The 23,105-nt window shown below is 46.4% G+C and overlaps 1 protein-coding gene across 2 annotated transcripts in view; it reads right to left on the reverse strand.

The window, feature by feature from the left end:
- Positions 1–3,831: 3,831 nt before the first annotated feature.
- Zmat3 (zinc finger matrin-type 3) overlaps positions 3,832–23,105 on the reverse strand; it is a 28,559-nt gene continuing 9,285 nt past the window's right edge. For both annotated transcript variants that reach the window (XM_057756967.1, XM_057756968.1), the window contains exons 3-6: positions 14,175–14,294; positions 12,386–12,552; positions 12,166–12,266; positions 3,832–10,524 (exon numbers count right to left, since the gene is read on the reverse strand). In XM_057756967.1, coding sequence (XP_057612950.1) covers positions 10,316–10,524; positions 12,166–12,266; positions 12,386–12,552; positions 14,175–14,294 — 597 coding nt within the window. In that variant the 3' untranslated portion in view covers positions 3,832–10,315. The remainder of the gene's footprint in view (positions 10,525–12,165; positions 12,267–12,385; positions 12,553–14,174; positions 14,295–23,105) is intronic.

Consider the following 23,105-nt stretch of genomic DNA (forward strand, 5'->3'; position numbering starts at 1 on the left):
AAGGTCCTGAGTTCAATTCCCAGCAACCACATGGTGGCTCACAACCATCTGTAATGAGGTCTAGTGCCCTCTTCTGGCCTTCAGGCATACACACAGACAGAATCTTGTATACATAATAAACAAATAAACATTTTTTTAAAAAAAGAATACTGCCTGGTCTCTGCACATCAGCCGGCAGAGCAGGAGCTACGATGTGTTCAAACAAGGAAGCACAGTAAATAAGGTAAACAGCAATGCTCAACAGACCACTCCTCGTCAATCTGTAGGTGGTACAAGCACACAGGGACACACTGAAGTAGACCGGGAGGGGAAGGATGCACAGTGAGCCGCTTCCAAATCTGCAATGTTTAAAACACACACACACACACACAAAATAAAAAAGCAAAGTCTTAGGAGAGGGCAGAGCTCTGTGGTGTGTGCATACAGATTTACTTGATTATCCGATTTACATGTATTGCGTAAGTTCTAATTCTTAATTTATACACACCCTCATACACTCATATTCTTACAGATGTCATTTCTAACAGCCAAAGGGTAGAAGGAACCTAACTGTCCATTGGTGGGTGAATGGGCAAGCTACATGAAGCCTCTACATGCAATGGGACGTTATTCAGTCTTTTTAAATGAAGGCAGTTTTGACACACAGTTCAGTGCTGAAGAACCTTGTGGACATTGTGTTTAGTGAAATAAGACAGTTGGGGGTAGGGAACCACAGGATCCCACTCACGTAAGACTCTTCCATCGGTCAAATTCATGTGGACAGAAAACAGGACGGTGGCAGCCAGAACCTGGAGGGGTGGCAATGGAAGCCCGTGTTTGGTTTCGGACTGGGACGATGAGAAGTGCTCTGGAGTGGGCTCCGGATCATGCACAAGTGAAGCAATGAACTGGACGCCACCCAGCTGTACACCAGAAGTGACCAGAGCAATCCATTCTGTCGCGTGTCACACTTTCAAGTTCTTAACTGTAAAAATCACAGTAATTATATGTGCCCGTCAGGAGGGGAATTCCCTAAAGTTTGGGTTATCATGTAAGAGAATATTATACACGAAAGAAACTGAGAGGGGGGCAGAGGGAGAGAGGGAGAGAGGGAGAAAGGGGAGGGGTTGGGGAGGGGAGGGAGTGAGGGAGGGAGGGAGGGAGGGAGGGAGGGAGGGAGGGAGGGAGGGAGGGAGGAAGGGAGGGGAAAACAGGTCGCGCCACATTTCTGGCTGTTTGCCAAGACATAGTGGCGGTCACCAAAAGGAAGTGAACCCTGGGGAAGGGCAGCATCATCAGCACTGAACAGACCATCTCCAAAAACTACTCAAGAAACAAGAGAGCATGACTGCTCTGATCAATGGATGGGGAAAGAGAATTTAGAGGGAATTCAAGATCTAGCTTGTCAAAACAAAATCAACAGGAACATACTCCTTCCACATCACCCACCCAAAGGAAGGGAGGAGGAGGGCTGTGTGCACCCACCTGACACCCTGACTCGGGCACTGACCTTGAGACAGAGCAGGGACAGGTGTCTGCCTGAGCCTTTTCCAACTGTCCCGGATACTCAACAGAAACTGTTTCCTGAGCTGCAGCTCACTGAGCAGAAACGATTCTGTTCCTGCCCCAAATGCATTACATTTGTGCAACGCTTAGTGTTTGAGCCTAGTTTTCATGCTGCTACTGTGCGGCGACTCAGTCGGCACCACTCTGCTCTTAACGTCATTTTCTTTTGAACTTCCAGCAGTCTCTTTGGAGGCTCTAATTCCTTACTTGTGAAGAGAAGAAGCGGTTTTGTTTTAAAGAAAGTAGGCACTCGGAAAGAATTGTATTTGTTTTAAACAAAACAGACATTCAGGATTTCTCCCGCAATGTCACTTTAGCGACTCAACCAAGGAAAATATTCATGGACAGCTCTTAAAAACGCTTTGGCTGGATTTGATTTATTTTAAAATAAATCTGAGTTTTGCTTCACTTACCAGTAAAACTCACACCCTCTCTGAGTCAATAACCAAATCCCTGATTTGAAGGTCATCCCAACAGCTAATTGCAATACTGTAAAAGTCCACAAGGTGGCGCTAGAGACCTATGGGCCAAGATTCATAAGCTTGTAAACATCACAGCAAAGGAGCCGCAGTCTAAGCCAGGATTAGAAAAATTAAAAATAAAAAAATAATAAAAATAGATAGATAGATAGATAGATAGATAGATAGATAGATAGATAGATAGATAGATAGATAGATAGATAGATAGATAGATAGATAGATAGATAGATAGATAGATAGATAGATAGATGATAGATAGATGATAGATAGATAGATAAATGGAAAATTAAAAATAAGAAAAAATAGGCTAAAAGTCATTTTGCTCTTGTCTGGAGGAAGGCTGCCATCCTAATTACGTTTGAAGGTCTAATTACATACGTAAAGACCCAAACACCAAGCTCAAGTTAATGAACTTTTCCCTCTTCAAAGTAGGTCTACATTCGGGGGCTGTATCATGAGCGCGCCACCTTAAATACATTCCGAGGGCTCCCAAGTACACAACCCACGTGTGTTGGGGGTGTTGGTCACATTTGTATTGGGAAGATTTCGTCACGGTCCTATTAATATTCTCATTGCATTGTAGTAAAACGTTCATCCTCCTACGTTTTCAAGAGTTTCTGAGTATCCCGCAAACAGGAATAAATCTTCGTGAGTTGAGCTTCAACTCAAAACACACTGTGTGGCCTTCGCAATCTCCTATCAGGTCAGCAACATCCCGGGCGTGTTCGCCGCTGCTGCCCTTGTTCTCACAAGCAGCTGTGAAGGACCGACCTGTGCATGGGTTCGGAGTGTGAGCCAATGGAGCGGCCTCAAAGCCTAAAGGAAGAGAAACCGCAATGGTCCTGTGGCTGCCGCGCTGCGGGTGCGCCTCGCCCCAGGTGCCTTTTATGCTCACGGTCTCTTGGAAATGATTTAACTAGTGCGCATGCCTCAAATCTGTCCATCTCACACGTTCAATATCATACACCCCCTCATTCGGAGGCATCTCTTCAGGCGGACACAAGAGTTTTCTGATGCCCTGCACCCCGGTTTTAAAAACCCTAATGGCCATTTTAAAACTTACGATCCGCTTTCCTTTTTTTTTTAATATTTATTTATTATTTATTATGTATACAACAGTCTATCTGTGTGTATGCCGAAGGCCAGAAGAGGGCACCAGACCTTATTGCAGATGGTTGTGAGCCACCATGTGGCGATCCGCTTTTCTAATGGGCACTTAAATTCGAAAGCCCGCTCCATCTGACCCACTCCGAAGACTGTGCCTCTGCGCTGACTGCATTCCACAGATTGTATCTATAACCGCAGAATCTAGGTGAAGCACCCCGAAAAGAGGGATGAGCGCCTGCTCTGGCGTGTTTCTTTCAAGAAGCAGTGGTCAACATTCTTCTGGGCTCGTTTTCTTGGATATTAGAAGGTATCAACAAGCCAGGCGGTGGTGGTGTACGTCCTTAATCCCAGGACTCAGGAGGCAGAGGGCAGGCGGATCTCTGAGTTCGAGGCCAGCCTGATCTACAAGAGCTGGTTCTAAGACAGGCTCCAAAGCTACAGAGAAACCCTGTCTCGAAAAAAGAAAAAAAAAGGTATTAACAAAACAGAATACATACCAGTACCACGCTAGCTGGGGGGTGGGTGGGGCAGACAGCTATGTCAATTCCACAGCAAATCTGAGAACTGGGAATTGGGTGTTTGAAGCCTAGGGAAAGTGTGCGGTAGGCCATGCGCCACCATGAATGGAAAACTCACAGACCTGTTAGCCTGTGTGCTAACTATTTAATACCCTTGATTTCCAACTCATAATCACTTTTGAGACAAGACTCAAAAACCATTTTATTAAACTGAACAAAAAGCCTGTTACAATATCATCAAGCCTTTATCAGAAATCAGTACATACGTGAGAATACACAGCCAAGATGAGCCATCAACATAAGCAATAGAAGCTTAAATAACATTCAGACTTCTATATTTAATAGGCAGAAGAAAATAAAACTGAAAGGGCAATTTCAATTTCACAATTCACAGTTGATTGGTTTGAAGCCTGTGACATATCAGTCAGCTCTGTAGCCCCCCCCCAAACAGGAGATCTCCAAACAGAGACGGCCTGCTCAGATCAAGCAGAGAGCATCCCAGGGCACAGCCCCACTTCTCTGGTTCGGACTGGCACTTCTCAGCTGCATAAGCACATTTACAGCTTGCCTTGTGATTGATCACGTGAAGGGTTCCAAACTCTCTCTTGGCTTTCTACTACATTCTAGCTTAAGACAACCACTGTGTTAAAATGCACCCTTGATACTGAAAGCGAGATCCGCTCTGCGTTGGATCAAGAGCACGCATCCCAGAAGACACGTGGGTCTCAGCGGACAGCTGGGAGGCTTGACAACAGAGCCTGGCATACCCAGTAAGGCATTTCAAAGACGACACACCAAACCCACGCCAGGTCACTGCGGTTGACTGGGGGACCACAGGTAAGCAGAGTCAACATGAGACTCTTACGAAACGACACACTGGCTTACAGAGCCTTTGACAGGTATTCAGGTACCAAAAGAAGGCAGAACAATGACCAGCCACTTCCAAGAGGTTCGTTCCCAAGTATGGATGCTGCCTTTGCCCTAAGACAGTATCACTCATCCCGACATACGGAGTCACTTTCTTTAAAAAGAAAAGAAAGTAAGGAAGAATCAGGTAGAGAGCGCATGAGTGGTGAGGGATAATGAACACCACGTCCACAGGGAGGGGCTGCTGGAACACTTACAGTAACAGTGACCATGAACGCCATCTAAAGACCGAAGAATCAGACAGACCCTGCATTCGTTAGTGTTCAACAGCGCAGTGAGAGTTTAGCAATTGCTTTGGACTTAAAAACTACGATTATCGCCTGGCACGGTGGTACACATCTATAATCCCAGCACCAAGGGATGGAGGCAAGAGGATTGGGAGTTCAAGGTCATCCCGGCTACATAGTAGATAGAATTAAGACTAGCCTGGGCTAGATGAACCTTTACAAAAGAAAACCACAACAAATGCCCAAGAATATCTTTATGTCAAAAGAATTGTGAAATGTCAAAAAATAAGATTCTAATTCACAAAAATAAACACAGTCCTACTAAGAGTCCAAAAGAAGCATTCAGTTCACTTTGGAAGCCTAAGATTAATATCCAGAAGCAATCAAGTTTGGGCCCTGAGTTATCTGCCCATCAGTCTCCCTTCAGTTCTGCAGAGCAGGTGAGCACAGGATGGAGACAGGCAGATTTCCTCCGCGTGACTGGCTGCAGACAGCCCTAAGGCTCGCCCACCCCTCAACGGACGGAACTGTTGTCTTAGCGTTGATTCTGCTACATACAGGATAGGAGGTGAGTGGCCACAGCGCCCAGGGAGGGCTCACAGCTAGTCCTGTCGGGGATGTAGCCTGTGAGGGCCAGGTGACCTGGTGCAGACTTGCTGGAAACTCTAAGCAGACTCAGGAACAGAAACAAGGAAGGCTGATTTCACAGGGGAGAACCAGGACTGGTCACTGGCTCACGTGATGACCTACACGTGCGGCTTTGCTAAGGTATTAGCGGTTAAATGTTAGATCCTAGTGCACAACACCCACAGCATGGGCACTGTCTGAAACTGATGCGGAGGCATGTGTCCTGACGGACGGACAGACAGACGAGCACGGTGATGGGCTCCTGGGGAGAAACGTGGAAACACAAGTGGGAGGACGCCCACCGTCAGGTACCCTGCAAACGCTTTCCGCCTTGACAGTAACCGAAATTCCTCATAATAAAATGTTGAGGCCAGCACTGCTGTTTCCACACAAAAATTAGTTTAGTCATACATTCGAAAGATTGTAAAGACTCAGGGAATTTGAATTTTGGTTAATCAAAGTAAGAAAACTGTTGCTTTCAAAGGCCTCAAGCTTGCTTGGGAAGGCCTCCATCCACACCAGATGACCTGGAGCTGCTGTCCCAGGCTGTCCCTCAATGCACTTTATGTGCAGATACGTAATTCTCTCTGCCCTACAGAAGAACCAAGCCAGGGCACCATCAGCATAGGAAGTTTTTCTAACATCAGCATCTCAAGCTGAATTCTCTGCATCATCAAACATAGCCCGCCCAGAACTACTGCCAGCCGGGGCGACCAGGACATAGCCCACCCCGGCATCTACTGCCAGCTGCAGTAACCAGACATAGCCCGTCCAGGCGACTACTGCCGGCCGTGGCAAGCAGGACACAGCCCACCCAAGTGACTACGGCCAACCACGGTAACCAGGTTTCTATAGAGTGCAGTTTTACCCAATAGCAAATTGAGATTGCACTAAGAAAAGGGGGGGGGGGGGCACAGAACAGAATTGACAAGGACCTTTACTATTTCACGCTATTTTATGGACGGTGGCTAGCTGCATTAATTCTGTCACTTCCACCCTCCGTGAAATGCTATCGCTTGCTAAAGGCACTCATATTTGGGGCTTAACGGACACAAGGTCACGTGGGACCACGAGCCAGGACTTTTTTGGTAGTGACAGAGAAAGGGAGTTCCATAAAGAATCTCTATGGATAATGGGAAGGAAAGCCACCACACACTGTTCATACAAATGTCTCATGAGAAGCTAGTTCCACGGTTAGTGTCCATCCACTCACTCACCCACCACAAAAAGCAACGAAGCATTTTTACATCGTACAAAAAAACAAACTCCTAAGAGAGACAAAGTAGGAAGGCAAGGCAGAACGTTCCTAAAACACCTGTCCAAATAACTGCATTAAACTTCTGCTAGACCAACAGAGTATGCCGCCCCCCCCCCTCGAAAGACACTCCACTGCTTGGGCACACACCTCACAGCTAGTAAATACTTTCAGCGAAATTCTGACTCTTACAGAGCCAACCTGCTGTTCCAGAGCCCCTCCACAGAGAAAGCCCTGTGTAGACGCTTCCTGTCTGTCCAGACTAATTCCCCATCACCATCTGTAGACGGCCATGGCCGAGTCCCAGGCGACACAGGATGGAAGAGCCTGCTGTCACAGGAAGAAGAAGATGCACCATCTCTTCTCCTTATTCAGACTGCAGACTGCCGGCTACTCAAAGCTCTGCAGGGCAGCTTTGCGGGGCGAGGGGGTTGATTCACCTTGGATCACCGGAGGGGCACACGCTCTCTCTGAGCATGGTCCGTCACTCATTGCTGACCTCCCAAGCTCACAGTGAACTAAAAGGTAAAGACTTGAGGAGAAAGTTTTACTCAAGACAAACGGAGTGGGGGAAAAAAACACACACACAAAATTCAGCTTGTGTGAGGCAGGCAGACAAGCATAAAACAACAGGCACAGGTTTGCAAGTGGCAGGACACAGACCAACCCAAGTCTTCTGCTCAGAGTAACGTCTAAGAGACCAAAGGACACGGGCTGTAGCTGGACTTCAAAGCTGATGCCCTCCAAAGGCAGAGGGATCCAGCGGGAAGTGGGCCCTTCCTTTCGGCCTTGGATCTGGGTGTTCCGATGGCCCTCCTAACAAGACAAAGAGAGAGGACAGCAATGCTGCACACGGATGGACCTGAAATCTACCTTGTTCTGGACTAAGGCTGTCTTTGTTTGGACGTCTGTCCGTCCATGACTGTGGCATGTCATGAGACAGACGATTCCTGGGGAAGAGGGGGGATCCTACAGCATGTCATATACCAGGACAAGGCTTCACAAAATGAAACCGACAGAGAGCTCACTTAACTGACTCGGACGCCACCACAGCTTGGTCAGACAAGGGATAATTTCCACACCGAGTTCATTCCGCAGGACACTACCATGCAGCCTCAATACCCTGCTACCCTTGGCCCCACCTACTGCACGGTACAGCCTCAGCCCAGGGAACTTCCAAGGGTTCCGCAGGTCCACACGACCTCTGACAATGACCTTGGCAGTTACTTATCAGCTTCCAGAGTTTAGAAACAAAGTTGAGTTTTTGTAGGCAACCTGGCACTGGAGTGTCGTAGAACAAGTGCAAAGGAATATAGAAATAACTCTATAAATCTAACATTTCTCTCTAAAAGAAACCATACTTAGGCATCCCTAACATCCATTAAGGGCACTGGGAGACTAGAAACCTGAATTCACGAGGCTTGATAACACATCAAGCCCTTAAGTCCACTGTTTTTTTGTACATACAGGAGAGTGGGAGATGTGCAGGAGAGAAGGACGTAGAGAGTTGGGGAACATACAGGAGGGGGGCATAGAGAGTGGGTGCACATACAGGAGGGGGGCGTAGAGAATGGGGGCACATACAGAAGAGGGGGAATTCACAGGAGAATGGGATACATACAGGAAAATGGGGGCTATACAGGAGGATGGGGGTATATAGAAAAGTGGGGGAAGACACATCCTTTGACTTCATTCCCAAAGGAAAATTTTAGAGCAGATGAATGTCACTTTTATAAAATGGAAATCTATACCCAGAATCTTTCAACATTATTCTGAGATAAAGATGAGGTGAAATTCTCTCTGGGGTATCACATAAAACTAGGGGGCAGGAAGCATGTATCTTCAGACACCAACACAGAGATACACAGACACACACCCCTGCAGAGAGAGCAAATGAGATTGTTAAAACAATCACAGAACCGAGTGGCCAGCACTATGCTTCAATCTACTGAAGAATTATAATAGCAGCAAAATGAGGAACCAAATGGCTAACAAGACATGTGCTAAATGGCCCTAAACTGACCAGCTCTGTAGATAGCCCCAGAAGAGAGGGGTTCTGGGACAAGGAGCTGCAAACGGAGATCAAAGCTCAAGGGAACACTGCTCTTTCTTCTGTTTCGAAGGGGGAAATACTTTAACCAAATAGCTCTACTTTTCAGGAGACCATCATTTCAACAGGAGAAAGTAACCGGGCACTGTTCTAGAAGCTAATCATAAAACTGACCTTTAATTGTAGTCTCAACTGTTCTGAAGCAAAAGTGGAAAGGGGGATTAGCTGGCGCTTCCTTCCTCTCCACCTGTTTGCCTGGAGAATTCTCAAGGTCCCACAGCGGTTTCCAGGAGTGACATGATAATAAAATGTGCATCTGTCCTAGTACAAGATACTGCTTGCTATAAACCTGCGGAATCGCGCTTCCCTGCGAAGACAGGCGCGCCGCTCTTAGCACATGAAGGAAGGTAGAAAACAGAAGAAACATGGTGAACACAGGTTCACATAATACTCCGGCAGTCGATCTAGACATACACCATGGCCTTTTATTTAAAAAATAATAATCCCAATAGAATCATTAGACACCACAGCCATCTGTGTTTTCAGTCTTTTCAAGGAGGTAAAGAAGAAAACACAACGTCTGTGTGTTTTTCTACTGGAGAGGACACTGAAACTTGATCAGCTTTAAAAAAAACTTTCCACGGAAGAAAGAGTAGTATTTCCCAGGAGCGCCCGTCACCTGCCAGGGCGGTGCCAGGACACAATCATCAAAAAGCCAGACAATGAGGCGTTCACGCAATTATCAGTGAAAATATAATTCCCAAATTGAAATCGCAAACACATCCATGCATGTCCTTTAATCATCCGAAAATATATATATATATTTTAAAAGAATATCCGTCTTCAACTCATTCGATAGTCAAATCTGGGTCTCAGACTGACAGTCCAACCAGGGCATGAGATGATCTCAGCAAACACACTGGCCCAAGTAAGAGGGAGGAGGTGGGGATTAAATGTGTGCAATTCACAACTGGAGATAAAGTCACAGCTTCAAAAGAACCTAAGTATTCTGGAAGTGTCTGGATTCAAAAGAGCCTGCGTGTCAGTTACAGAGAGACACGCCACAGGGGACGAACTGTTGCCGAGAGACCCAAGCACACACCACAACGGCACATGTACTGGCCTGGCACCACACTGGGGTGATGGCTCTCCAGGAACACCAGGAAATGGGAATCTGTTTATCTTTTCACTATAATCTGAAGGACAAACTGAAGTCAAGTTTTCACCTACTATGCATAAAACTAAAATTGCGAAAGTAGATGCCGTTTTTAAACGGTCAGAGCTCTAAGCAGTCAGGCTACCCCTGGGGAAACAGAACTTGGCCAAGATAAAAAGTTACTTCTGACGGGGCAGGTGGGCCGCATCCTATAAGTCGCTTGACAGTACGTATGGTGTTTTCCAGGAGAGCCCATCATCTGCTCAAACCCCACCCCAAGTGGTACTCATGGTACCACTGCAGATACCCATCCTAAGCAGAGGAATGAGGAATGTATGGATCAAGGGGACCACAAAGCAAGGAAGGCTGACAGAAGGCAAACAACAGGCAGGACCAGTTTCTCCATGAGCGCGGGCGGCCATCGCTACACGTAGCCCAGATTCTCCATCTCGCTCCTGTACCGCTGTTCAGACACTTTGCTCTTGTGCTGCTTGCTCTCCAGATGCTGCCGGAACTCGACTTCTTCACCAGCGCCGACATTACACATCGAACAGTAGAACTGGCCACTGGGAGTCACGCACATGGCGAGATCTCGCGGGATCCTCTGCCGAGAGCGGGCATTGAAGTAAGGTCCTGCGGAAGTGAGATAATCAGGGGCTGGGAGACGGCTGAAGGATCTGAGTTCAGCTCTCCAACACCCACAGAAAGGCCAGGCACTGTGGCCTGTGCCTGTAACCCCAGTGCTGGGAAGGTGGAGGCAGGAGGATCGTGGGGACACACGACCAAACTAACCCAGTCGATCAGTGAGCTCAAAAAATAGCTAGAGGGCAACAGAAAAAGATATCCCAAAATTGATCTTAGCCTTGATACACCTTTACACGCCTTTGCACGCATGCACACACACACACACACACACACACACACACACACGCAGATACTCAGAATGCCCACTTGGTAAAATCAACCCACCAGTTCTCATTGTAATAAATAATTCTAAATTCCAATTCAGATTCTAACTTTAAATAAAGGAGAGGAAAATGGACTGTTTTTTTTTAAACTACACGCTTATACAAGTTCAATCTATAAACACAAACGATTCTCCAACTAGTGTTAGGGTACTGTCTACAGAGACAAGCCCAGGTTCTAAATGCTTATGGCTCTTAAAAATAAATTCAGTGTTTAAAGACTGTAGCCAAGCACGGTGGCTTGGGCCTTTAATTCAGCACTTGGGAGTCTGAGGTAGAAAGATTGTAGCAAATTTGAAGCCAGTGTGGGCAACATAGTAAGACCCTTCACTCCTTCACTCCAGCTGTCTCTATATTTTTAATACTCTCCATAGAGAACACAATCTCCGACACCCGCACCCTAAAGTGCATTTTCCTTGACATTAACACAGTTATGGGAGGCTCCTTTATCTCACCTAGTTTTTGAAATCCAGACCCACCATCTTTGTCTTTTAGCTGACTTTGGTCCTAACTAGTAACACACTGAGATTGCACTCATCAGACCACAGGTTTTTCTGCCTCTGTAATGTCACTAGCTGTCGCTTGTTAGCCAGTGCAATTTGGTTTTGTTTTGCAGTTCGTGCCAATAGGCTCTGCTGTTGGAGGCTGTGGCTGCCCGGACTAGGATGCACACAGAGCACTTTTGTAGACACATGGCTCCCCACTGAACGTGCACATCACGAGAACGTCACAGGTAACCGTCATTCATTACCTGGTCAAAAATCACCCTTCCTTCCCCCAGTAGACAAGACCTGAGCATGGTGTGAGCACACCAAGTGTCTTCCTCAATTTCTCTCCATTGATGTTTTGAGATGCAATCTCACTGCCCCTGGAGCTTACTGACTCAGCTAGGCTGTTTGTCCAGTGAGCTCCAGGGACCCACCATCTCCACCTGAGGCTAGAGGTGTGAACTGCTGTGTCTGGCTTTTACCGTATGTGCTTGGGATCGAACTCGGGTCCTCAAGCTTGCATGACTACACCACCTTCCCAGCCCTTAAAGGGCCCATTATCTGATGTGCTTTATATATTTCTTCTGACAAATATTTTTAAAACCAAGAACTATAAGAGGAATTATAAAACACTAAGGTTTAAAAGCAATGTAAGTAATATACCGAATAAGGAAGAAAGAACACCAGAAATAAACAGCAGTCTAGACAGTCAGCAGAGCAATTCGGTAAAACAATCACTAACCTAATTTCTTGGGGCTATCTACTGCTATCATTTGCAGATTTTTTTACACCTGCGAGGTACATGGGAGCATGCAGGATACCTGAATTGTTCTGGACTGTGTACATATTCCTCCTGGTGGCCACCATCTTAAATTCACTCCCTTCCTTCCGGGTCCGCCTTTGCCCTGCCTCTGCAGAGTCCCTGGAGAAAATAAATTTGAAATGAGTGAGACATCCAAACAGGGCTCCCTTTTATCTCCTCCTTTAAACACGGTTGCTCTCCCATAACAATCTGGTCTCAGAGACAACAGCAATACCTACGAGAACGAGTTGCTCTGAGCTTCAGCCAGACGAAGTCTCTTGGCGTGGTTCTTCCCCTGGTAGTGGGCCTGGGCCACCGCAGGGGAGCTGAAGGAGGCATCACACAGCTTACAGTAGTCGTTCTCTGTGGCCAGGATCACTCTTCCCCCTGGCTTGCCGGAGCCCACCTGCCAGGAAAGACACAGAAGGACAGTTACACCTTCCCACTCCTCCGAGATCCTTAAGAACAGAGCCAAAGCCTAGGGCAGGGCCGCAGGCATTGAGTCGTGTAAGAAGAAAACAATTCCAGGGGAGAGACTAGGAGAACCTTCATCCCATTTTGGATTCCAACACCTATGAACCAACTAGGATGAGTCTATCTCTACTGAAGAAATGATTTCAAAGTGTGGACATTTAGGGCAGGAGGCAGTAAGTACGCCTAAAACCTTCCCAGAGAGAGGGAAGTGTGCTCCAACCACCAGCAAACACTTACTGAGCACCAACTGTGTACTGAGCAGCCCGCCTAGACTAAAGCTGCCAAGTCTCGAGAGCTCCAGTCCTACAAACTCTCCACACCACGTGTGGGTAAATAACCAGGGGGAAAAGACTTAGCGAAGCCAGATAACAAGTAAAAGAAACCAAACGCCATCAGGATTAAATTCCATTGGGCCAACAGAAATTATTACAAAGCAAATTTTGTCTAGAAATGATCATATGGTTAAGATTGTGGAAACCACACCTTATCTAGAGCAGTTCAAAAAAACAGCACTGTGTGACCTGGAAGAGAAGACTCTCGGGGGACAGTACAACATCTTCCTATTTCACAGAGGTTCGTGCTAAACAAACAAGGTAGGCAGCGCTGTTTCCCAAGGAGGAAGGGCACAGCCACCTGACTCTAGAGCGCCTATCCTGAAGAAACCCCTAATGTGAAAACCACTGGGCTGCAAGTGCCCCTGCTGCCATTAATATATCCTATCTTCTGTAAGTCTGGGGAGGGCCCAGCAGGGGCACCTACACACACTGTAAGCAGAGAAACACTCAGGAAAGTAACATTATACCTTGGTAGTTAAGAACACTGAGATGACAAAAAATTTTTGCTCTGCAACATTTCAAACTATGCGACATCATGGAAAGTTACTCAGCTTTCCCAGGCTTTTAATAAAGCCCCATGAGGCCCATGCAGCTGGCCCACGGACCACGCTTTGAATAATAAGGCTAACACTTCCAAGTAATGGCAAATACTAAATGAGGCCAGGGCCCAGCACTAGAACAAAACCAATTATAGACTTATCTAGTGTGCAGGATTTAAGCCAGCATCAAAAGCATTCAAGATAAGTAATATTTTAGTGGAATTTTTTAGACTTTATACATATGAGTTTGTTATCTACATGTATTCTGTGCGTCCCATGTACCAGACTAGGAACTGGAGGGACAGAGAGTTGTGAGCCACCACATGGGCGCTTGGAACAGAATCCAGATCCTCCGCATAGAATCCTTAACCACTGAGCCATCTCTCCAGCCCTTCAATTATTCCCCCAGGGCCAAGCCTAGCTATCATATGGTCATTTAACCTAGAATTCTGAAAGCTATATAAAAATAGACATAACTATTTTTCCATCCTCTCACACATCACGGTCAAGTCCAATGAGAGATCTCGAGGGTCAAGTGCTGGCAGGCACAGCTCACGGGGTTAAGAGTACCAAGAACCCTCCAGGATGCTGCCGCCCAGACTGGCCCTGACAGACAGAGTCACAGGATCTGTACTCGTGACAACATGCATGCGACAGCCCCTTCACACTGCTCGCCTCACCTGTGGCGGGACAGGAAGGAGGGGTGTGGCTACAGGCTCTACCACGCTGCTCACCCTGGCTGGAGGAGGGCAGCTGTTAGCTGCGTAATAATTTCGGAGCTTCTTGCCATGGTTTTTACCCTGGAGGGAAACACAAAGAGGACAGTTTATCAGGTGGCAATCAGTGGACGCTCACAGGCATGCAGTCAACTGGCCCTCACCAGGATCGACGCCAGGGAGCCTTTCGTAGGCTGTGTATGTACTCAGCAGGAGAGTGCTTGCCCAGCAAGGGCAAGAACTAGGTTTGGTCCCCAGCACCAGAAAGAAAATCTACGGAAGTCTCACAGATAGGTGTTTTAAGGTCCTACCTGCTCTGACCCCGCCCACCTCCCATATTTGTGTCTCCCCAAGTACTCCTGCCTCTGCCTGCCATTCTCCTATCTTGTTGGCCTGCTTTCCTGAGCTGCTGGCTCCAGGACCTTTGTCCTGCTGTGAATTCTGCCCAGGAATTGGCTCTTTTAGACTTCTGCGAGTCTGGAGCATTCTCTTCGTCAAGTGTCAGCTTCCAGGACAACTCGTGAAAGCCCCCGCGTGCTGCACATGTATACATGTGTCGATCACATGACCACATCACCTGATGTCACTTTATCACAGTACCACAGCCCCAAATCTCATGATTTGTCTTTTTCCCCTCCTCTGAGATGTAGACTCCTTTAAAGAAGGACCTCCACCATCCTGCTTTCTGCCATGTCTAGAGTGCTTTCTGATCTACAATAGGTCACCCATAAATACTGGTTGGAGAAAAGAATCAGGTATTGTAGTGGGAATAATTTCAAAGAAGAAGAACAAAACTAGGAAACCACGGGGTGCCCTATTTCTGTCTGTGCCAAGGAGGCTTCTCTGAGAAGGTGACCACGTCAGCTCTCAGACAAGTCCCAAGGCATTTTCACTACCATCAGGAACAAAACACTGATTTGTCCGCTCTCTCCATACCTGCTCAATACAGGGCTTGAAGTCTTCGCTAGAGCAACAGACAACTCAAGGAAAACAGAAGGGTACAAATAGGAAAGGAACCTAAGACAAGCAAAGTCAGAACAAACTGATGTGGGAACTGGAAAAGACAGAGGTCAAAGATCAGTCTTGGGAAGGATCACTTCCATGGAGCAACATGGAAAGTCACGTGGGTTGGACTAAGGAAAGGATGGAAAGTGGACAGTGGAGGAAATGAGACAGGCTGTACAAAAGAGCTTCCAGAGAAGAGGAGGACACAGAGTTAGTCATAGGAAAACGGGGTCACTGGGACCCAATGGGGGCAGAGGAGGAGTACACAGAGTTAGTCAGGGGAAAACGGGGTCACTGGGATCCAATGGGGGTAGAGGAGGAAGACAGAGTTAGGGGGAAATGAGGTCACTGAAACACTTTTTGAAAGACATGATGGTAGATGGTCATGTGGTACACGCCTTTTAACACAGCACTAAGACGGCAGTAGCAAGTGGATCTCTGTGAGTTCAAGGCCAACCTAGTTTACAGAGTGAGTTCCAGGTCAGCAAGGGCTGTGTAGTGAGATCCCATCTCAAAACCCAAACAAACAAACACAAGAGACGTGGTAGTCCACACCTGTAATTCCAGTTAGTTGGGAGGCTGAGGAAAGACAGGAAATCACACAAGATCAAGGCCTGCCTAGGAGACAGGAACGTCACACTGGTGCAAGATGGAGTCCTGCGAGGGGATTCTGGGAAAACAAGACAAGAGTCTTGTGACCGCAGTTTCTTCAAAACACCGAACTGCTCTTGGGATGTGTTTTCATGCTCCTCCCAGGCGTAGCAGATAGGTGTGAGTTTACTTTAGATGTTGTTATTCATGTGCCTCTATGGAAAAACGTGGTTTTGCCACATTGGGCTTGAACTTGAGATTGTACACCTTACTCAGTGACTCTCCTTAACCCTCAGAGCAAAAACTGTATGGAGCTCTGAATGAAATTTACTATTGCATGAGGCTTTCTTTAGTCCGCCTCATTTTTAGACCCTGCTCTTCCAGGTTCACGCCACCAACAAGAGCAGCAAACACAGGAATATCTCAAAATTAAGAACTGAGAAGGGGTTAGGGACATTGCTCAGTGATGAGAGCACAGGCTTCGCAGGAACAAAGTCCTGGTCCCATCCCCAGCACCACCGCTTCCGGTCCACACTACCTGGCAAACCCCACTGTAATTAACAGCCACTGCTGATGGAAATCATCCTAAGTGAGCAAAAGTGTGATGATAAAAACACACTTGTGGCCTCAAAATCTCTCTCCATCTGATCCTTACTCAACAGATAAACAATGTTTTTTTCCAAGGAGATCCTTGTAGGCACCACCTTAATTGAGAGACAATTAACACCATGAGAACCTCTGGTGACTCATGCAGCATGACGGTGTCTAGTACTATCACCCAAAACCACAAACCCTGAACCCAAGTAAATAAGGCAAACTCTGGACCACTACAAAACCTGTAAGGTTGTTAGCGAAGACAAACACAAAGAGGAGGTGGTGAAGGAACGGCCTGTCCAAACTAAAGAAGACATTAAAATTACATGTAAATTTTCATTTTGGACTGGGCACCAGAGGCAGGAGGAGCTATGTGTAGACAGCGAGTGAAACAGAAACAGTTGAGCGTAGAGTGCAGACGGTCTCCATCCATGTTCGCCCTTTGGTTCGCTTTGGTTGAGTTTGTTGCTGCTTCTGTAGGCTTAGGTAGGCAGCTCAGGCTGGCTTGGAACTCACGATGAAGTCAAGTTGAACACACATCCACCCTGCCTCCAGCTCCCAACTGCTAGGCTTATCTACATAAAAAAACTAACTAACAAAACAAGATCAGGCACCGGGAACTGTTTAGACTACCTAATACATACTGACTTGAAGGTGCTATGTCAACAGCCACCCAGCCAGGCGTTGGTGGCACACGCCTTTAATCCCAGCTGTGTTTCTATCATGAGACAAAATGCAGACACTTTTTTGAAATATATGAGAAATGTTTACTTCCTGTTACTCTCTCATATCATTTAAAAGTGAGATTTGTTGCTGTCTTAGGGTTTCTATTACTATGAAAAAACACCAAGACCAGCCGGGCGGTGGTGGCGCACGCCTTTAATCCCAGCACTCGGGAGGCAGAGGCAGGCGGATCTCTGTGAGTTCAAGACCAGCCTGGTCTACAAGAGCTAGTTCCAGGACTGGCTCCAAAACCACAGAGAAACCCTGTCTCGAAAAAACCAAAAAAAAACCAAAAAAAAAAAAAAAAAAAAAAAAAAAAAAAAAAACACCAAGACCAAAAGCAACTTAAAGAAGGGAGCATTTACTTCATCTACAGCTCAGAGCCCACCACTGAGGAAGGCAGTAGGAACCGAAGCCATGGAGGGATGCTACATACTAGCTTGCTCCCCAGGACTTGCTCAGCCTTTCTTATACCATCCAAGACCAGATGCCCAGGTACAGTCCTGCACCCAGTGGGCTGGGCCCTTGAACATCTGTCACTGATCAAGAAAATGCCCCCACAGCCTCACCTACAGACAATTATAGAGGCATTTTTTCATTCGAGTTCCTTTTCCCAAATGACTCTAGCTTGAGTCAAGGTAACATAAAACTAACCAACAGTTAGGACACACAGAGTTGCTCTCTCTTCCTTGGAGTACTGTGACTATATTATACTCTGCCTACACACACACACACACACACACACACACACACGATATATATCTGGAGGTAGGGGACAAGAAAAAAGAAAATAGTAATATTAGTTGTCTAAGAAGCAATTGTATGAAGAATCCAGAGGACAAAATGGGTTAAAAAATGAGGTAAGATAGAGAGATCTAAGATTTGTTTAAAAAGGAGCATTTTATGTGATAATGTAGGTGTGAGTTTGTGGAGGCAACTATTATAAACATGAAATAAGAGGAAGGAAAGAAAAGCAAGTAAAAACTCCAGGAACAGGAAAGCTACACAAGGGGTCATGACCCAAAACAACCAACACAAATCCAAAGAGCAAATCAGAGAGCTTCCCGCAATGAAGTAATTAAAAACAAGAAAGAGAAAGACTGAAGAGGTGATACAAGGAGGAAAGATGGCAGTGGACTTCTTTAGGCCGTAGGATTATTTTTCCTGTTTTCAAGAAACCTAACACGAAGTCAAGGGAAACGACACAATTTCAAGTTTATAAATCCACGTATGGACCAAAATAAAGAAGACATTAACTGGGAGCAATTTCGATGTTGTCCACTTGTCCACTTGTGGGTGTCTGGACCACAACCCTAGATGGAAACATAAGGAAACAACCGCTGGACAGTGTCCCTTACTCACAAGGATGCAAAAGCCCAAGGTCAGCCTCCAACAACTGGAATAACCTGCAGACAGAGCACGGAACAATCGCTTTGTAATAGACTAGCCAAAATTAGGACCAAGCTTCATAGGGTAAACCATGAAACTGCAACCAATCCAAGCTGAGAGCTACAAAGAAGAACGGAGAGGAAAGACAAGACACAGACCATGTGGGAGACGTCAGCCGGCATCCCACGCTGTCATCACAGGACGTTCTTTGTTCCACAGACATTACTTTGAGTAAAAAGATATTTTTTAAGGTTGTTTAAGAGGGAAAGTGTTACCTACCAGTCCCAAATGTCACCAAGACGTAAACACAACTAAAGTTGGCCTACCAGGCCCCTGGTGACCCCAAAAGGACCAGGGAACACAGTGGAAAGGGGGGCAGAAAGAATTTAACAGCTGGAGAGTGAGAAACAGGGCTGTGAAATGCTGCCTTCTGAGGACGCACACATGAACCCAGAGCAGCCGCAGTTACCTTCAGAAGACTTACACAAGATCAAGCCAGGCACCATCCCCGCATGCTGTGGTGGGTGCATGACATCCCACCTCTAGCTGAGATGCTACTGGCAGGTGATAGCTTCTGGGGGGTGGAGTCACTGATCTTCAGAGGTGTGAACTCTACTAAGCTGCCCAGTTCCCAGTGGATGAACAGTGGGTGGCCCCATACTCAAACACATAATCAGACTCAGTGACTTATTTTTTAAAAAGAAAAAAATAATAAAAATAAAAGGACATGGAGTTGGGAGGGAAACAAGGACGCAGGGGCTGAAGGAGGGAATGGGAGGTAAATATAATCAAAATACATTGTATACAGATGTGAAAACTCAATGAATAAATAAAATGGTATGTATTAGAAATGAGCTGGCCGTGGTGGCACACACCTCTAATCCCATCACTTGGGAAGCAGAGAGACTGGTGAATCTCTGTGAGTTCAAAGCCAGACTGGTCTACACAGTGAGTTCCAAGACAGTAAGAGCTACAAAATGAGACTCTGTCTTAAAAAAAACAAAGTATATATGTGTGTGTGTGTGTGTGTGTGTGTGTGTGTGTGTGTGTGTAAATGGTGAGAAAAAAGAAGACATGAAGGTGGGAGAGGGGCATGTTGAGAAGGTGCCAGAGGGGAGCTGGAGGGGAAACTTGGGGTATATGACAAAGATACATTGTATATGTATAAATTTTTGAAGAATAAATAATAATTTTTCTTAAAAAGAAAAAATAAAGGAAAGGTTGCTGTTGGTATTTCAATATATTCAGAAGAGACCTAGCCGGAGTTTTTTATAGTCTGAAAGTAAAGAGACGAGGACAGCTGGTAAAACCCAAAGCACAGGATGGAGAGCCCAACTGGTCCCAAGCAAAGACGTCTCTCTAAAGGGGGAAATGAGAAGCAGACTCAACTGGAGAAGCAGCAGGCTGCCGGGATCCAGTTGGTAACTGGGTAAGGAGAGTTGCTGTCCCATAACGGGGCCAAAGCAAAGACTGGAAGCACTTGTCATCCAGACAGCAGAACAAGAGAACCAGCAAGGGTTCCTCCTCAGGTAAATGGGCCAAGCTTCCTGCGTAATAAAAATCACATTTGTACACGAGGATCATTTTCTTTGACCTCATCTATTGGTTGAACTATTCTTGTGAGGATCCTTTAAGATACTAGGGAGTCGGGCCTGGTGGTACTCTTGTAATTCAACTGCTGGGGAGGCTGAGGCAGGACAACTGTTAGTTCAAGTTCAGCTGGGCAACTTGGTGAGACCAAGTTTAAAAGGCTGGGGATGTGGCTCAGTAGTAAAGGACTTGCCTAGCATGTACAAGGGCACTAGCTTAATCGCCAGTGCCGGCCAAGCAAACAGACAAACTGGTGTCTGGATGTAGGAGAGCATCCTCGGAGACATGAAGCTTCATTTACTCAGACAAGGTCCTACTCACTGTCCGAGTAGCTGCAACACTGAAGTAGCTGCATTTCTTCACTCCGTACAGCCCTCCAAAGCAGCAAAATGAAACACGGGGGCAGTGGTGGCGCACGCCTTTAATCCCAGCACCAGGGAGGCAGAGGCAGGCGGATCTCTGTGAGTTCGAGGCCAGCCTGGTCTATAGAGTGAGTTCCAGGACAAACTCCAAAGCTACACAGAGAAACCCTGTCTCGGAAAAAAGAAAAAAAAATGAAATACAGTTTTGTATATTTGTGCTGGCTGGGTTTTGTCAACTTGACACAACCTGGATGTATCTGAGAAGAGGAAATCGTAATGCAACAGGCTTCCTTTAAAATGGACCTTTAGGCAAGTCTATAGAACAATCTCTTGATTAACAACTGATGTGGAAGGGCCCAGGCCACTGGGGGGGTGAGGGGAAGTACTAACACAGGGCAGTTGGTCCTGGGGTGTGTAAGAAAGCAAACTGAGCAAGCCAGGAGGAGGAAGCCAATAAGCAACACTCTTCCATGTCCTCAGCATCAGTTCCTGCTTTAAGGCCCTGTGCTGACTTCCCTCAGTGATGAAGGGTAAGCTGAGAGTTGTTAAGGTGAGATTCCACCCTCCCCCCAACTTAGTTTCGGTCATGGTGGTTTGTCACAGCAATGGAGACCTAACAGAGACACAAACTGGTGTCAGGGGTGGGGAGTCGCTGTGACAGGCCTGACCGTGCTGGGTTTCAGGAGGAGTGTAAAAGGACTTTGGAACTGGACCCAAGAAAAACGGAGTACTCAGAGCCTACTGAGCTACTGTGGGACTTAGAAGATAATGCAGATAATGTTGGGGTAAAGTGTGGAGGATGGACGCCTGGCTTGTGAAGTTTGAGAGCCGCGTACTGTCTCTATCAGGGACACTCACTGTTCTGATTTAAAAACCTGTTGCTCTAGTCAGCTGCAGCTGAAGAACCGCCTGTGATTAACAAGAGACCAGAACCAGAGAAGTAAGACCTTTGCTTTGCTGGACAGCAGGGCTGAAGAATCAGCAGTGAAGTCTTCTGGGAAGCGTTTCCTCGGAATCTACACACACAAGCTGTTGTCCAGAGGGGGCCAAGGCTGCACTTTGCACTGGCAGCCTAACTTGGTAATGTGTAAGTTTCTCAAGTGGTACCCGTCTGAAGGCATGAAAGGCTTGGCACTCTGAGAGGCGAGGAGAGGCTACAGGGGAAGGTGAAGCCTCAGTTTTAACAGAAGCTCCAGGATTGAAGGGATTATGAAGAGAAGCTGGGGTAAGTCAAGTCCCTGAAGAGAGCCCAGGAGAGGTTTTTGGTGAAGGTGCAGCCCAGCTCCAGAGGAAACACCAACACGTTTGAGTACCATGGGAGGACCACTAAAAACAGCAGCAGCCGTGGAGTGGAGCTGCCTGAGCCTGTGAGACACACTATGTGTGCTGTGGATGGCAGAGCCAGAGAGCTGGAGCTGCTCAGGCCCTGGGAACCCAGAAGACCGTGAGTCCCAGATGTTGGACACTGAGCTTCACGCTGTCAGACTTCGGTCTTGCTCTGGTTTTGAAGCTAACTGTGTCCTGCTTCCTTCCTTTTGCAGTAAGAAAGCATTTAACTTTTTTTTTCCTATTTTACAGGAACCCACAGCTATAAGGCCCATTTCAGAAAGTCTTTAGATATTTCAGAGAAACTTTGAACTTTTAAGAGAAAACTTAGACCTTTAAAGTATTGAAACTTTTAAAGACTGAGGGACTTTTAACATTATACTATGTTTATATTACGGTATTTATATGAGATCATGGGGATGAATAAGAAAGGACACGTTATGCTTTAATAACTGATGCACTTGTGTGTTAAATAACAAGTGGTCAGTTGTGCTGGTTGGTTTTTGTCAACTTGACACAACCTCAAACATCTGGGAAGAGAGAATCTTAATTGAGAAGATGCCTTCAGAAGACTGGCCTGTAGAGAAATCTGTAGGGCATCTTCTTGCTTCATGATTGATAAGAGGGCCCACCCCACTGACAGTGGTACTACCCTTTGGCAGATGATCCAGGAGTGTTAAGAAAGCACACCAAGCAAACCGTAAGGATCAAGCCAATAAGCAGCATTCATCCATGGTCTCTGCTTTAGTTCCTACCCTGATTTCCCTCAGTGATGGAGTATAACCTGAGAATGGTAAGCCGAAATAAACCTTTTCCCACCCCACCTTTGGTTATGGTGTTTTATCACAGCAATAGAAACATTAAACCAAACACTCTAAACAACAGGAACCTGATGTGGGATTCCCCTCTGTGTCCTGTGAATATGTTTTACTACCATTGGTTAATAAAAGAAGCCGTTTCAGCCTATAGTAGGGCAGAATATAGCCAGGCAGGAAGAGCTAGAGAGAGAGTAGGCGGAGTCAGAGAGATGCTATGCAGGGAAAGACGTCAGCTGCCAGCCACAACCTTACCAGTAGGCCACAACCTTGTGGCAATACACAGATTAATAAAATATGGGTTAATTTAAGATGTAAGAGCTAGCTAGAAATATGACTAAGCTACTGGTCAAACAATATTGTAATTAATATAGTTTCTTTGTTATTATTCAGGTCTGGGCAGCCAGAAAAATGAACAAGAAGTCTGTTTATATGCAAGATGGCTCAGCAGATAAAGTCTGATAACCTGACCCCATACACACACACACACATACATAATG

Source organism: Chionomys nivalis, chromosome 24, assembly GCF_950005125.1.
Source record: "Chionomys nivalis chromosome 24, mChiNiv1.1, whole genome shotgun sequence".
In the NCBI taxonomy this organism is placed as follows: Eukaryota; Metazoa; Chordata; class Mammalia; order Rodentia; family Cricetidae; genus Chionomys; species Chionomys nivalis.